This window comes from Mya arenaria, chromosome 13 (genome assembly GCF_026914265.1).
Source record: "Mya arenaria isolate MELC-2E11 chromosome 13, ASM2691426v1".
NCBI classification, from domain to species: domain Eukaryota; kingdom Metazoa; phylum Mollusca; class Bivalvia; order Myida; family Myidae; genus Mya; species Mya arenaria.
Window position 1 is genome coordinate 39,059,316 of NC_069134.1, and position 17,252 is coordinate 39,076,567.

General features: G+C 32.9%; 1 protein-coding gene across 4 annotated transcripts in view; it reads left to right on the forward strand.

Annotated features, from left to right (window-relative positions):
* The window catches only part of LOC128214284 (cAMP-dependent protein kinase catalytic subunit 1), a 185,824-nt gene that overhangs the window by 158,733 nt on the left and 9,839 nt on the right, over nucleotides 1–17,252 (forward strand). For 2 of the 4 annotated variants that reach the window (XM_052920673.1, XM_052920675.1), the window contains 2 exons: nucleotides 2,325–2,451; nucleotides 8,801–8,896. In XM_052920673.1, coding sequence (XP_052776633.1) covers nucleotides 2,325–2,451; nucleotides 8,801–8,896 — 223 coding nt within the window. Of the gene's footprint in view, nucleotides 1–2,324; nucleotides 2,452–3,024; nucleotides 3,152–8,800; nucleotides 8,897–17,252 lie in introns of all 4 variants that reach the window. The other 2 variants (XM_052920672.1, XM_052920674.1) reach the window with 1 other exon arrangement.

A 17,252-nucleotide genomic window follows, 5' to 3' on the forward strand; every position in this document is an offset into this window, starting at 1 on the left:
CACAGATTGACAGGTTTGACTTTTTTTTAAATTTTGTCTCAGAATCTGATGATTTTGGCAGCAATGCCGAAACTCATTCATATAAGATAACTAATAACTGATAGAACATATCTCAATTGTTTGGAAAACTGCCAAAAAAATCAATATTTTTCTTAAAAGCTTTAGTAACGCTTTAAGACATAAAACATCAATTTTGGAATGCAAATATGAAGACTGCGATCTGTTTCTTTGTCAGCTATCTTATATCACTGGTTTCTAGACATTTACGCAAAAAAATGGCTCATTCCAAAATGAAAAATAAAAAAGTCAAAACAGTCAATCTGTGAGAGAGCAGCTTTAAGGCACTGAAATGAGACCAAACAGAATAAAGACCAGTTCCTAATTCTTGCTTAAACCACAACTCTATGAATTGTGCAAAAACCACTTCTATAAATGTGGTAAGAAAAATATATATAAATAAACAGCAATGCATAAGAGGTGTCTTGAAATAGTACAGCCACAGCATCTAAACCAGTCTGCACATGATGGCATGTGTGGTGTTTCTTCTTGGAAGAGATATAAATAACCTGTTCAGGATCAATTATAGTTACAACATTAAACGATCATTCTAAATATACTTGGATACACCTGTACCAATGCTACTTATCAAAAACAGAATTGACAGCTAGTGTACATGGTCAGTGTATCATTAGTAGTTGACGAAGTTGATGGTCAGATTTCAGATAGTAATTTTGTTTCTCCAGGGACAGTGGTCATTGATATCACAGATCAAAACCTTAAGATAATGGTGGGTTTTAATGATTAGAATTCTAAAGCAGTGGAAGTAATTAAGCCATAGATTTGTGTCAACCTCCGATCATATGTTTTTATCATGTTCATGGCACAAAGCGTGAAGGATTATTGAAGGTCAATTACCTTAATGCGTAAATTTGATTTGATATGCCGAGTCATGCTACTTTTTTAGGTAATAAGAGTCTGATTAATTATTCAAGAGCAGAGTTCATTGTCAATATAATATTGAATTGAATAATATCAAATGTACTACATTATTTACATCATGTTGATACAGGCAAATTGTCACATGCTAAGCAAATTCCATATATTTATTAAAAAGGAAGTAACATTTTGTCAATGAAAATTGAATAGATCAAAGAAATCCTTCGTCACTGTCACATGATTTTTTTTTAATATCATACCATTTTCAAGAAATAATACAATACGGAATTATATCAGGAATTTTTTTCATATTTCACAATAAAGCTTTATAGACGTCTCCATGGTTATCTGTGGGCGAAATTAGCACAAGCCCGTAAGACCCTCCCTGCACTGGTAAAATGCTTTCTGAGCATGCTCATAAAGCTGGGTTTAAAAAAAATGTTATGTCAATCACTAGTATAAGAATTTGAGCTTATTTATCAGAACTACTAACGTCAAAGACTAGGTTATTTGCCCCAAGTTGTCTGGTGCCTGTCTGCCCGGTAATCACAGTGTGACTTGAGTTACCTGCCCCTTAAAACTTCACAAATCCCCCGTTTCTGATTTTTGTGTGAAAATACCCAATTCCCTGTGTTTGTTATATCAAATTATATCTTTATAATCATTCACTTTAAGCTGTTACAGTGTTTCAAAATACTGTATTATCTGTACCAAAGCAAAAAGGTCCAGTTATTGCCTTACTTTGCATAATTGTGCGTATAATAAGAAAGGTGTCAAGTTACTGACTCAAATAGATTATCTTTGTTTGTCAAATAACTCTAAGGTTTAGAATAGAATTAACATCCTTTGATGACAGTGGGTCATTGTATTTTTGTATATTATTGTTAAGGCAGTGTTATGTCAAGTTACTAGAACATTTCAGTACAAAAAGTTGGCAAATTTTGAGTTTTTCAATAATAATGATATATTCATTTAAAAAGCATTTTGTACAAAGTTATCGTTACTGGCGGTACAATCTGTCGCACATGTTATGCAAAGTTGTGAGTAATTATGATGCAGTATTTTGACACCTGATGACAGTTAACGGTCACATTTGCTATATTTTGCATGCGACTTTCATTGTCACTGTTGCTTGTACTGTGAGTTGTCTGTTTTCGAACTTCATAATTAGTTGCTGCTTCTATTTCAGAGTCCTCTTTGTCTTTAACATTCTCAACTAAATAACAAACTTATATTGTCTTATAAACTTAATTTATTTTCAGCACAGGAAAGTGTTTCATTTGAGCAATGCATCGTGTTCTTGTACTGTTACATGTTTGGGAGACGAAGAATTCACTTTTGACGTACTTAAAAATGACCTCATTTTGTTCTTTTCTTTGCTTCAACAGTGAACCACATTCCAGATTTTACGCAGCACAAATTGTCTTGGCTTTTGAGTATCTGCATTATCTGGATCTCATTTATCGAGATCTGAAACCGGAAAACCTACTCATTGACTTTCAAGGGTACCTAAAAGTAAGTAACGGGGCTTCGGGCTCGTAAAGCCGTAGCCCCACAGTGTAGGTCACTGTAGTCCTGTATGTTACCTTTTACCGTTTATTTTGACGAGAAAACGGCTTTGATGATGGTAACTGCATTGATTTTCGTCTTCTGTGAATTTTTCACAATTGTAGAATTCGGTAAAATTAAGCCTCTTTGGTTTACAAAAGTCTTCTGTGAGTTTTTCACAATGAAGAATTCAGTAAAATTAAGCCTAGTTCCTTCTCGAAAGGTGTAATGTATGTGACGCTGCATGTCAAAGCTTAGTATCATCATCACAGTTGTTTTCTCTTTTATTTGCATTATGCTTATGTTGATCATGTTTGTTTTTACTTCAGCTGTTCGTTGTATGCTCCATTTCTGTTGTACCATATATACCTGCCGTTTTTCGGAGTTTGTGCAACCCACGTGCATCCAGTTCATAGCATTAACACCTAGGTTCAGCCTATCCTAGATAGCATTAACCTTTATATATATACATAGATATACATTCAAACTAGTGTACTGTGACATATATTTTCATTATTGCGTACTTTTTTCCACCTACAGTGAGCCACATTCGCGGTTTTACGCCGCACAAATCGTATTGGTGTTGGAGTATTTACACCATCTAGACATTATGTACAGGGACTTAAAACCCGAAAACCTGCTCCTTGATTCTCTTGGGTACCTCAAGGTAGGATTTTGGTGTTGCTATAGTAACCATGTAGCAGTTGCTATGGCAATGCCGGACACCAGCTATTGATATTCGGAGGTTACAGGGTGCTTTATATGTGACACGGGCTGCAATCTCGGTGTCATAAAACCAGTGCAATTTTATGTTTCTGCTAACAGCGCTCTTGCATCTGTCTGTTGCCTGTCTTGTGCGAGTGTTTGTCTTTCAAATGGTTGCCATGGTAACAGAATTTAACATAAACTCAATTTCTGTATGGTTCGGTCTACCCCCTTTTCCCCAATTTCACTAACCCCCATGTCTGATAACCTTACTAATATCTAAGGCTTTATTTTACTCAATTAAAACTAAGATAATAAAAATCAGTTATATCTGTATTGTGTGTAATTTGCTAGTGAAAAGTATCCTGTATTATTGTGTGCATGTTCTATATACATGTATTCAGAGTTATTTATAACCTAAATCGTGTTTTCAAGTAATAGTTAAAATATCGTTTTAAAATAACTTTTACACTTATAGAAAACTTGATAGCAACATGTGAAAATTGTCATTTTGAAATTAGAGAGGAAATTATTAGTCAAAATTCAAAAAATGTTACATTTGAAGTATTTTTTTTTAACTTAAGGCTATTTATGGTAAGATTTTTTTCTTTTTAGTTTATTGTTTACAGTTATTTTCTTAGATATTTAGATTTAATAACTTCCTGTTCATCTTAGTATCTTGCAATCTTTTAAAATGAAACAGTATCAATAAAAGTATGGTGTTAGTTCATATGATGTTATGTAACCTTAAAATAAAATATGGATCAATAGACTGTTGCAATGTTGTGTTAGTCATAACAACGCGATATTAATCAATTAAAAGCGTGTTTGTTCATGCGATGTTATGACGTTACATAAAGGTTGTTATTGCAGTTATAGATTAAATTATTATTCCAAAATACACATAAAAATGAAAATAAAAAACTGAAGTGTCTGTATTTGATAAGTAATGGGCTTAGTTGATTCAAAACAACTTTTTTTTCTTTTTGAATTTCTTTGAAATTGGCTGCACATTAAACATTTACAAGGGATGATTAATTATATTGTTGGTTTATTGATTTGAATCGCATAAAAGTTTGTTGCGTGCATTATCAATTTAGAAGTTCTGAAGGTTGAGAAAGAAATAACATCATCTTTTATTGTTAATTCATATTTACATAAACATTTTTTATTTACTTACAATTAAAACTTTAATTAAATTTTAAATGTTATTTTTTTTTCTGTACTAGTATCTTTACAATGCTCGAAAGCCTGGGATTTTTTCATAGGGACTTTTAGCAAAGTTTTTGATGTTATTTCTAGCATTTTTCTTTTCCTATGTTCCCAAATAAGTAAACAATTGTCATGCACGTTCTTTCCGATTTTATCAGAACTTCAAGAAGGCTTAGTGCCATAGTGTGACTAGTGTCTCTGTATCATGTGCTGATGTGAAATATTGATCCGCTAACCAGCCCTCTACAACCCATACACAGCTTGTTTTTTCCCTGGTGCATAGTAACGTTTTTCCTCGTCTCTTCCCAGTCTTCTGCAGAATGGCGTTACTCTATGGCCTATGAAATCGATGTCCACAATTTGTGAACGGTCTCCGATCATTCCTGTAACAATTGATGGCCTCTTATCATCTTTCTAGGAATTTTTCCAGCGTTTTTATTTCTTCCTGGTAATTTATTAGAGCTATCTTGTTTTCTTTTCATTTATTTTTTCACAGGGCTCTATAAATGGGCAGAATACTGATGTAAGAATTTCTTTTGAAATAAATCAGACTTATACAAAAATTATCAAACAGACATTATGTTCAAGTGCTAGGTAATTTCATGGTTATTATCCAGTTTATACAGAAAATAGAAAGTTGTGTAGTAAAAGAATTGTTTATAATTTTTAGTTTGCCTATTTTTAGAAAAACATCAAGGTATTGTCATTGTGTTGGCAGGGTCAGCGTCCTTGTTGTGCCCAAACTTGGCCATAACTCATATGCTATGCAGGATATTCCAATGAAACTTGGTACACATATTGCCGGAGACAATACACACATATTTAGCAAGGTGTCTTTGCGGGGTCAGCATCCTTGTTGTGCCCAAACTTGGCCATAACTCATATGCTATGCAGGATATTCCAATGAATCTTGGTACACATATTGCCGGTGCCAATACAGACAATTGGGCGGATTGTTGAGAACTTTGTTTAGGTAAACTACGTGATTGACGGCATTGTTGTGATCTTTGTTTAAGTTAACTACGTGATTAACGGTATCGTTGCTAACATTCATATCTTTACTTTTTTGGAAGCTTGATGGATGGATGCTCTTGTGATCTGTAGTGTTCGTAACATGAGTTGAGAAAACTGTTTCAGCTTGTTTTATTTGAATATATGAATACCTTATCAAACATTCACTTTTAAAAAGAAAACAACAATGTCGTAAATACCATTGTAAACTTTAACAAGTTCTGAACAACGGGCCCAATATATATTTAGCAAGGCACAAAACTCTGGTTTTAGGTTTTATTGAGTTCTGTTCTTTGAACAACAGAAATGATGATTGGCGTTAACTCTGCAGAACTCTTATTGATGTACATAAACTAGAACTGATATGACGTTATTGTTTGAATGTTGGCAAAAATCCTAGCTCAATGTCATAGTAAGAAAAGCAAGGCATGTTTAGTTCTGTTACATTTTTCTGTGCGAGCTTTGATAATGTTGTGTTCTGCTCAAATGTTTGTTAAAGATTTAGGAAATGCTGTATATTAAATATATTTATATTAAGTATCGTATTTCTTTATATGAGGGAAATAAATAATAATGCATGTAGTTTTACATCTTACCAGAAATTACATCATAATTTAGTGCCAGGTCTGCTCAAAATGTGTTATAATTTGAGACATTTAGACCATACTATGTGAATTCTAAATGATTAAGAAACTCTCTTTCTGCCTTCCTTTAAATAATTTAAGTTTTGCAAAATGATGTTCTTGGAATTACTCAGAAATAATTACTTGACATTAAACCTGATCACAAGTACTTAACTGATTTTGATCACAGAAGAAATATTCACGTGTCTGATAAGAATGTGTTTTTTTCAGTCAGTACTCTGTGAAATCATTTATATTCGTTGGCTAGGAATTTCATTGGTCTTTTAAAAAAGTCAATTCGTGGGTACTTTAATTTGTTGATTTTCATTTTGTTGAGGGAAAAAAAAAACAAATAATTGAATCTGCGAGCCAAAGTCGTCTGCAAAATTACCACACGTTGATCTTGTGCTATATATATATATATCTACGTCACGCAGTTGATGACTCTTACTACAATGGGACAATAGGCCAGATAAAAATAGCCATATCAATTTGCATGATCGTTAATTTCAGGGTCATAAATAAGATTCACCCACATCATGGATATATAATAGTGAAGCCATTGTTTTTGCAAGTTGATAAAACACAGTAAAGGTGAAGTTAAATTACATGTATACCCTTTTACATAGACAGTATGATTGTAGAATTTAAGGTCAAAATTTCGTTGGGATCTTGAATTTGTGGATAAGCCAACCCAAGAAATCCATGAAAATTAATGTCCAACGAATATTTATGATTTTGCAGTATCATGCAATTCATCTTAAATAACCAATTTTATGGCATTAGATTCATTGTCAAGTTTTCTGTTATTAAAGTCATCTTTTTATTTATCAATTAAGATGTTCCAGCAATAATATCTAATGTTTGTTTTGTAGAAAGATGAGTGTCCGAAGTTTAAAAACGAGAAGAAGAGTTGTTTTGATAATGGATTTTGTTTATGTTTTTGTTTTAAACATTCCTGATTAAGCGTAAAAAATTTCCGGCCCTGGGCATTGGCGTCTGCTTGACAAAGTTGCAGCTATTGAGCCGTAAAAATGCAAGCTTCGGATCAAAGCGATCAAGTGATCAACTGTATGTCATTTGTAGGCCAAATTAGCATACACACACTGGTGTTGTACACCATAAAACGACTCACCTTCTTGCAATGTAGTGAATTATTCTAGAACGTAAAACGTATATGACTCTTGAGTATTAATGTGTTTTAATTCTCTGTTTCTATTTATAGTGTAAAACAAAGAGGCGGAATTGTTGTTTTGACAACACGCATATTAAGAACATATTTGTCTAGTCGTAATTAGTTTCTGTCTTCTGCTGATGTTTCTGAGGCAAATTGTTGCAATTCTAAAACTTAATATCTCTGTGTACTTGTGTCTTCATAATAGCTGCAGTATTCTTTTACAAACAGCATTATAACAAAATGTCATTATTTATAATTTATAATGTACGCAAGATAAGATATTGTAGCACACGGTTAAAACAAGTTGAACAAACAGTACTTTGTGATCATTGTATAACCTTATTTGACTTATAGACCTCATGCCCTAATGCATTCGGAACACCTTGACATTTTTCCATCGAAATCACCCTTGGATGTATAAGGATGGTTAACAAAGTCCGAAATCTTTACATTTAGCTATGCTGCAAGTAGATCTCGTAGTAGTTTCAATTAAGCCGTTAAACTTTATGACTTCTTTCAGGAGTCTTAATTTTTTATGTAATAATGCATGTCACTGGCAATCAGTTTTCACTAAGTAAAACAAAATACATGTTGAAACAATACAATTAACTTGTATTATTATTTAAACTTCTACCAACTACTTCTACTGATCTACCGACATACATCCGAGGTTATTTTTGAAGGAAAATGGCTCTCATGAATAATGACCATTTTATGGGTATTTTGTCTGATTCTGGGACATGCGCAATGCTTAACCTGACTGAAAGCTTGTAAGAATGCAGCTTATTCCCCTTTTATAAACCCACTACCCTATTGTATTATTGTAGGTTACATAAAACCAATATTGTGAACAACAAATATTTGGTTCATAATTAGTGCACAAAAGGTTAAATTTTTCTTGCACATATATATATGCATAATTGTAAGGACAAATATGATATTTTGCATTTTCGTGATTAACTTTAACATACACAACTAACTAATGTGTTTTTTCCAGTTGAGTTGGATAATGTTTATTATTGTTTTAACATCTTTTCAATATTTTGACTTTATCTTGGTTATTTTAAGATAATTATTTGTTTCATTTTATCGCTTTGTTACACTAACATTGTTTTGTCTGATAATAATTATGCTTCAATGAAATTCAACCTAGTTTTATTTCAAATAATATTTCTGTTTTGTTAATTTTTAACATTTCAAGGTGCATACATATATATATACATGTAGATGATAGATTTTGTTTTTATAAAGAATGTTTTGTGTGGTTAAGTTGAAGGTTGTCTTTATCATGCATAAAACCCATAATACTTAATAACATTTTGATAAAAAATATTTTGATGAGGTATTTAATCATAATAAATTAAAATTGTGAGTTTTTAGAAAAGTTGTAAGCTAATTCTTTGACTTAATTATGAATAGTAAATATATTAAATATATAAAAATATGAAAATATAGAAACCAAGTCAAGTTGTTTTTGAAGGTTTAATACAGCAAGACTTTAACTATTAAACATATCTCCGTCAAAGGGTTATGAGTTTTGATTTTGTGTCTCATACAGGTTGATCATTGTAGGCATTTTACTTTTCAGGTTACAGACTTTGGGTTTGCGAAGAGAGTAAAAGGCCGAACATGGACGCTGTGTGGAACTCCAGAATACCTCGCTCCAGAGATCATCCTCAGCAAGGTAACACCCTATTCTAACATCTCATGTTTGGCCAGAAATGAACTTTATCAAATTGAATTACAGGGTTAAGCCCATGAGCAATTTTTTTTATAAGGGCAATCATGAAAAATAGTTTGTTTGGACTGACTCAAGAATTACATGCGACTGAGTTTTTTTCATCTCCATTGGTCATATAATCTTTTTTTTTCATTGAGGAATTGAGGATATTAGGAATTGAAAAATCATAACCTAACCTACCGATCTCCCCACCCCTCAAAATTTGGGTTGGATAAGTCCAAAGTTTTTTTTAATAGTGGCCTTGTTCTATTAAAACTATATGCCATCTCTCAGCTGTAAAAACATAGGATAAAATGGACTCATATAGTCCAGTGGCCCAATTTGTTTAAACTTAGTGTAACAACCAGCACTCGAAATTGGTTACAGCCCAAACCAGTCGAGTTTGTTTCAATATGATCAGGTACTGTCTCAAAAATTCGGTATGAGAACATTACATGAGCTTGGATTTAAGATTTCTATATTGTTTTTATATCGGGAAATCGAACATTTTCATGTTGCATTAGAAGCTGTTTGAACTGATGCTTTTGCGGTTTAATGATTCAATATATTGCCGTTTGTTTCACCTTGTGTAAAAGTACACAGGGCAGTCATTCCAGCTCAAACAGCCAACAAAATCAAGCTGTTAATCTTCTTTTTCTTCAGAAGTACACTTAGTCACCCCAGATTTCAAATTTGTAAGGGAGGCATATGTTTGTCTTCATTTTTATGATCAGACTTTGAAGTGTTGATACATATACACACTTCATTATCTCAGTTTTAAAGTCTGTGCACTTTGTAAATCTTCTGTTCTTAACATAGACCTGAACAATTTATAATTTTGGACTTGATGTCTTTTAACAAACAGCAATATGTTAAATTTTTAACAACATATTTCTTGGAATAAAGGTAGACTAGTGCAGAGTTATGTGAATAAAAAAATTGCAAGCGCTGGCAATAGACATTGGATAGACGAGAAATGGAAAATCCAATTATTATCTTATTGTTATGATTGTTAACGAATGAAAAAAGCAAAACACTTGACACATGATATTCATCATTTTCTCTTTTTATGCAATATAGTTTGTGTGATTTTTTTACATGATTCATCCTTATTCTTCCAAACAGTTCAAACAGTGCTTTCAGCTCTATTTTCATTTAATGTTTAGATTCATGCCTCAGCCAATGAGATCTCTGGAAAGATTCACATTTAATCATTTAGAAGAGCTTTGCAGCAGACAACCAAATATCTTGTACAGCCACCATATTTCCATTTTTGAAAAACAACCTCCAAATGTTAATGCAAATACCCTATATATTAGGGTATAATTTACTGTTGGGGGCAAATTTACCCCAAGTCGGGAGGGGGGTAAGTTTGCCACTATTGGTATTTCATGTCACATAAATGCATAAATTGATATTACCCGAGACTGTTTCAATTTTGGCATGGTTTTACAGTCAATATTTAACAAATAAATCAAAATTACGGAAGGATATTGTTATCAATACAAACTCATTTTTTTCTCTCTAACTATTTTTTTTAGATTTCTCTGCGTATGTATCTACCCTGTTTATGTCTGATAGTTATTTTGTTCTCAAACTTGGCTATCCTTTCTGGGGGACACATACACATGTATGTATGCTGTCAAAATGGAGTGTTTAGATTTCAAAATACATTTCATTAAAAGCTATCGCACTCTTATTAAGCTGATACTACTTGAAACACATACATGATTCCTTTTTTGATCTTAGAAAGAAATTGTGAAATTTGAACAGTTTAAATGTTTGCTAACAGTTTTACAATAATTGTTTTAAAAACACACAGTTTTCTTTATTATTTTCCCGAATTGCAACATGATATTGCGTATGAGTATGTCTATTTCTATCATATGTTAGTAATACCTTTATCATAAATCATTCACAATATACTTTTGACATAACAATTTTTAAACTATTGGCATTTTATTTATAATATCCATTTCTTCTCAATTGTCATATATAAAAGCTTCAAATAAAATTGTCCAAAAAATACCCCACGTTGATAAATTTGCCCTTTGGGAATACATAGTGTAGATAAAAATCATGTGATCACGACATTGATTCTAAATTCTGTTCGAGGTTTTTGCAGTTTGCCATTGACTGTAATGTTAAACTTAACTCTCTTAATTTCACATACTTCTAATCATATTAAGTAGCATTTTGAAGAGAAAAAACATTGTTTTTTCCTCTTGATGCTTCATTGTTATGAAGTCTGGTATTAAGTAGCATTTTGAAGAAAAAACATTGTTCTTCCACTTGGTGCTTCCTTGTTATTGAGTCTGGTACTTCAATTCCTAGAAAATCTTGAGAAAGGTTAGTGACCCTAATTCTTTCAGAGTTAGAGGAAACATGTCAGGAAGCTATTGATCATTGTCTAATTACATACGAGACTGTTTTTTTCTCTGAACGCCTAGCCAATACTGGATTGTTCTGAGATTATTCTCATTTCCGTACTTTGTTTGCTAGACCATAAAAGGCTTTTATCATAAAACAGTGATGTTTTATAAAACACCTTAAATGGGTAAAATTTCCAGTTGATCTAATGCGTTTCTTTTCATGTTTGTTGCTTATGACCAAAAAAGGTGAGGTCACATAATTGTCATATCATTGTCATCTTTTTTATGCATTGTTGGTTAGCCCAAATCTTTTAACCATTGTCAAAACTTAGAAACAGTTTCAAGATATTCCATTGATCCTTGGTACACAGTCATGTGACCATTGATAATACACACAATTAAAGCAAGGCCCATAACTTAAGATTTAAAATTTTGTTGTTGAGTTTCGCCCATATTTTTGGCTGAGTACAAAAGACTACTTTTGGTGTTCGCCCTGCGGTGCTTTTGTCTGTGCTTTCTGAAAGTTGTCCTAGGTGCTGTGTCCAAGCCACTTACACAGTGGTCGAAATTAGCACAAGCCCGCAAGCCCTGCACTGGTAAAATGGCTTTCGGGCTTGCTCAAATTCTGAATTTTATATAGCAGGGCTTGTTCAAAAATTTGACGCCAAGCAATTATTATAGTATAATAATTCGGGCTTGTTGATCCAAAAGTCTAATTTCGATGACTGCTTATATACAAACACAGAGGTCCTATTATGATAATAGAATATTTTTTAAAAGTAACTCCTTGGTCAATATTTCGCGGAGACATCAGTTGTAAAAAACAATGCCCTTTTGCATCCAATTGTGAAGTTCTAAGAAGAGAGAAAGTCAATACAAAACTGTTACGAGGAGACGAAATTAATGGTGTAAGCAATTACATACTTTCCGATTAATTTAGAAGACTTCCTGCTATATTCAGACCCTTATCAGGATGTTTTTTCAGGCTGTTTGTCAAGTTTAATAAATGAGATCTTAGTCTTATGATTATTTAACATGTTTACAAGATGGTGTTTGCGTAAACAAACTAAATTTTAGTCATCATTGAAGTCTTTTTTAACGAAAGTAATATTTTTACCCTGTCTGAAATCCTAAATTTAATGGTTGAAGGCTCTTTGGTTTTAAGAAAGTGCAGACAGTTTATAGCTATGTACTTGAAAAGAAATATTTATGTGTTTCAAATTACTGTTGCGCATCTACCCAAATATAAGTAATAGTTATGGTTATAAATAGCAAGAGTGTATCTACTTCGATATGGTATCGCTGTTTGATGTTAGTCATCCGTGCAAAAAAGTTTGCAAAAACAATTCAGAAAAATGCAGATTTTAAACATCTTGCTTTTTGTGTCTTTTGATTTGAAACTTCATGATTTTCTCTGCACTTCAATGTACTGTGGGTTCTTGTTAGTGTTATATTTGCTAGGATTTCAACTTATCCCTGTAATTCAAGTACCGATAGCTACAGATTTTTGCTTTTGGCTTGTCTCTTTTAGTTCCTGATATAAAGATTAAATTTCATTTAGAACCATCCCCCTCATTCGGAACTCCTTGGCCATTTTTAGCTCTATTGGCCAAAGGCCAGAAGAGCTTATGCGATGGTAATGTGTATGTAGTATGTGCATCCGTGCGTCCGTCCGTTCGTGTGTCTGTAAACAATTGCTTGTGAACACGATACAGTCTTCAGATTTGATTGTATCTCGATGAAACTTGTACAGTATCTACATATCCATTAGAGCTGGGTTCCTTTCGAAAACCAGCCAGATCCACCCATATATGCCTAGATTATGGCCCTTGATAGTATAAAAAAATGCTATTGTGTAAACAATTGGTTGTGAACACGATACAGTCTTCAGTTTTGATTGTATCTCAATGAAACTTGTACAGTATCTAGATATCCATTAGAGCTCGGTTCCTTTCGAAAACCAGCCAGATCTGCCCATGCATGCCTAGATTATGGGCCATGAAAGTTTTAAAGAAATGCCAAGTTTACATGTACATGTAAATTCAAGTCTAGAGTTAAGGGGGACAATTTGCAAGTCTAGGATTTTGAGAGACAATTTGCTTTTTGCTTCTGCAGTTGATTTTGTGAATTACTCTGCCTTGTTCTTGTTGAAAGCCCAAAGGCCATTTTTTAGCTTTTAAGTTCTGTACTTGCGCATTCATCTTAACAAAATTGGTTGTGAATGTTCAAGTTATGCACCTGATGTCATTACTGGCCACACCCAGGGTTCACAGGTTTGGTAAACATAAATCTGGAAAGGTTTGAAAATCTTCTTGTGTGTTCTGCATCCATCTCAGCACAATTGATTGTGAATGTTTGTTCAAATTGATCAATGTTGTCCTAGGATGCCCTTGACTTTGACCTTTTGACTAACTTTTTTTAACTTTTAAAACTACAGAAATTTTTACTATGAGTACAGTTTTGAAAGCATTTTTTTTTTTTTTTTGTCAGATGACTTTTATTTGGCACATATTAAAATAGTTCATGCAACTAATCTGCTTACAATACTTTCTGGGCTCAAATGTTGAACGTGCTACCCAAACACAAAACATAACTATATGTCTGTTGCCTTTTACCCATACATACATGCTCTGGATTGATATGACCACAAAAGCCATGCCAGTAGAGCATAGGCCCTTTTGGGCCTCTTGTTATCAACAACCTCAGATGTATTAGGACGGTTTACATACTCAAAAAGCGGTACATTTTAAGTGTTCTGCAAGTAGATTGCGTAGTAATTTTATTTAGTAGTTAAGTTTTATGACTTATCTCTTGGGAATTATGTTTGCAATAATACACTTCACTGGCAATTAATTTAAACTTAGATCAATAAATACAACTCTAAATCACTACAAATGATTAAAGATATAATTCAAAAAATTACCAACTACTTCAACTTATGTACCGGCATACATCTGAGGTTGTTTTCGATAAAAATGCTCCGAATGCCATCCCCCTATATTGCACTACAGCAATTGGAACTCCTCGGCAATTTTCAATCAAAAACAAAACCTCGGATGTATGCTGATAATCAGTAGAAGTAGTTCGTAAATTTATGAATAATAGTATTAATTAATTGTAGAATTTTCACAAGTTTTAATTGATTGCCAATGAAGTGAATTATTGCATTAATAATGAAGATTCCCAAGATTAAAGTCATTAAGTTTAACTGCTAAATTGAAATTACTACTCAATCTACTTGCAGCATAGTTAGATGTAAAGATTTCTAACATTGTAAACTGTCCATATACATCTTGCCTTGATTTCTCGAAACCTCTTAAGTCCGTTATAACAAGCAAAGCTGACTAGTTTTTTTTTTTCTATAATTTGCGTAATATTTACTTCTTTAGGAGTTGTTTAACATTAAATTGGACATATTTGTATGCTTATCACAATAAACCATTTATCATTTATTAGAAATAAATTTAAGTATGTATTCTGGCTAATTGAAATAAGCTACTTAAGCCTGTTTAAGCTTTAAAAGTTTCGAGAAATTGTGGCATGAGGTTGTTTTTGGTTGAAAATGGCCAAGGAGTTCAGAATGGCACTATATACAGACTAGCCGTGCCAGTAGAGCTGTATTTCCAGGAAGCCAGCGGCATGTTTACATCTTGTCTTTAACACTGGCACTCTTCCCAGTTCTTAAGCTGAGGAAACATTGTTGTCTGACTCATGATTATGAAAGGATCATCGGTTTCTTAGCTTGTCTGGTTTTTCCTCTAAGAAAAATAAATAAGTGTATTGCTATAATTTTAGTTTCATCCCCATTGTTGTTAAATTGGTAGCTGTCCCTTGTAAGCTTATAAACAGATTTGCACTTTTTAATACCTTCACTCTCACAGAATTATCGGTTTGACAACAAGTTTTTGTCTTTGAATGAGTCCATTTTTGCGTATTTTTTTCTGCAGTTTACCAAATAATTGAGATCTGTGTTATTGTGAGTTCTCTTATACGACTGAACTGAAGGCACTTATGCCAAAATGAACTGATCTGGGGACCAAAAAAAATAAAAATGGTCAAAACTGTCAATTTATGAGAAGACTGTTTTAAAACCTTTTTTTATATTTCTATGAAACTTGGCACAAATGTTCACCATTTTGTGAGTTATGCTCGTTGGTCAACTTCACAGCTGGTGTAAAGGTTCATGCCCGTCTTGTATACATTGAAAGTGATTGATTTAGAAATGCATGAAAGTAAAGTTCAATATGATGGACCAAGGTTTTAACATGTCTGACAGGTCCACAATTGCTGTATATAATGTTTGCCACTAATTTTGATCTACATAAAGATAACATAATTCTCTAAAAGAAATATGAGATCTAGACATATTCACCTGTGCCTATTAGACTTCTAGATGAAATGTCAACTGTTATAAACTTTTCACCCTCTAGCAAGCGAATGCCCTTTGGGACAAACAGATTGACCTTTAATTAAGTAGCATGGCCATCCTTGAGCACTGTAATAACTTGAGTGCACAAGTCCACAAATGGCCACACATTTGAAGCAAGTAAGGCAAAAAAAATATAAATAGTTTGGTTAGGGTTACGTCCTTTTCAAAAACAGCTAGAGCTGGTTAAGTTTTTTTTATTTTATCTATTTTTTATTAGGCTTTATTTAAGAACGTAATTGTCATCATTGGAGAATGGTGGTTATTTTTTTTTTTTTTGTATAATACTTTAAAGGTTTTAAACAACATATTGAAACACACACTTAAAAAGAAAATGTTTTTATGTTTTGTTTTGTTTTCTATTTTTTTTAATAATTGGCTATAAAAATGGTTGGGTTGGCACCTATTTTGTAGGTAGGGTAGGATAACTAAAACCAAGTATATTTTTTAAGGCCCTATAAGCACAAGCATGCACGTTTAATAAGCCATTTTTATCAAGGAAGAAAACTAGGTTATTAGATTTGGGATGTAAGTGGGCGGCCTTGCAGGTGGGCAGGTCTACAATTTGTGTTCGGGCTGTAACTTTGCCATGCCTATAATTTTGTTCATGACAAGACAGCTTGTTGCCTCGCCTACAAAACCAAAGTCGCAAATTTACTTCGAACACATTTTCACCACGATAAGATTTTTTGTCACAAGAAACACTCCTGTCTACACTAAAGGTCAAAGTTACACTTAAGGTTCTTTGGTCAAAATTCGCTGGATTTAGGGTCTTTGGTCAAAAAGATTATATTAGCACTTAAATTTGCACTGTGGTGCTCATGTTTTAACTTCTGAATCTGATAAACATTAAAGAGATTCCCTTCTTCATCTGTATTCTTTATCATCACTTATTTGATCTGTTAAATCCACACAAATGTTGAAAACCTGGTTTTTAGTCACATAGCTGTGTTTTTAGTTAGCTTGTTTTGAACAGATCAATCAGGCACTTTATGGAAAAGGAATTAAAATGAATTAATGGTTGCCATTTACAATATTGTGGAACTTCTCCTGTACTTTCTTTTCAAGGTTGAAATTTATTAATATTATCATCAATCTTGTTAAATTGATGACTAAGTAAAGCTGATTTGAAACACCTTAGGCTGTTAAACTTTGTTTGTTGCTGTAGCTGTTATGTTTAAGGTCATTAACCTGGTCTATTCATGTATCAATCTTAAAAATTGGCTGAAAGTTGCTGCTGCAAAAGATTGAAAGTTATTGGTCTATTTTCATGCAAGAAGTGACTGGGCTGCATTTCTTGACATTTTCTTAAGTTAAATGATCTCTCTAATCATATAACATAATGGCTTAATAATTGGGTGAACAAGCCCATTGGTAGAGGTTCAGAAGGTTGTGTGTTTGAGCCCCACCTGTGGCATTTTCTTTGGTACAATTCTTTCAATCTGACTTTTTGTACAAAAGTCTGCGGAAATTGACTTAAGGTAAGAATTGACTTAAGATGTTTTACGAACACCCAATTAGG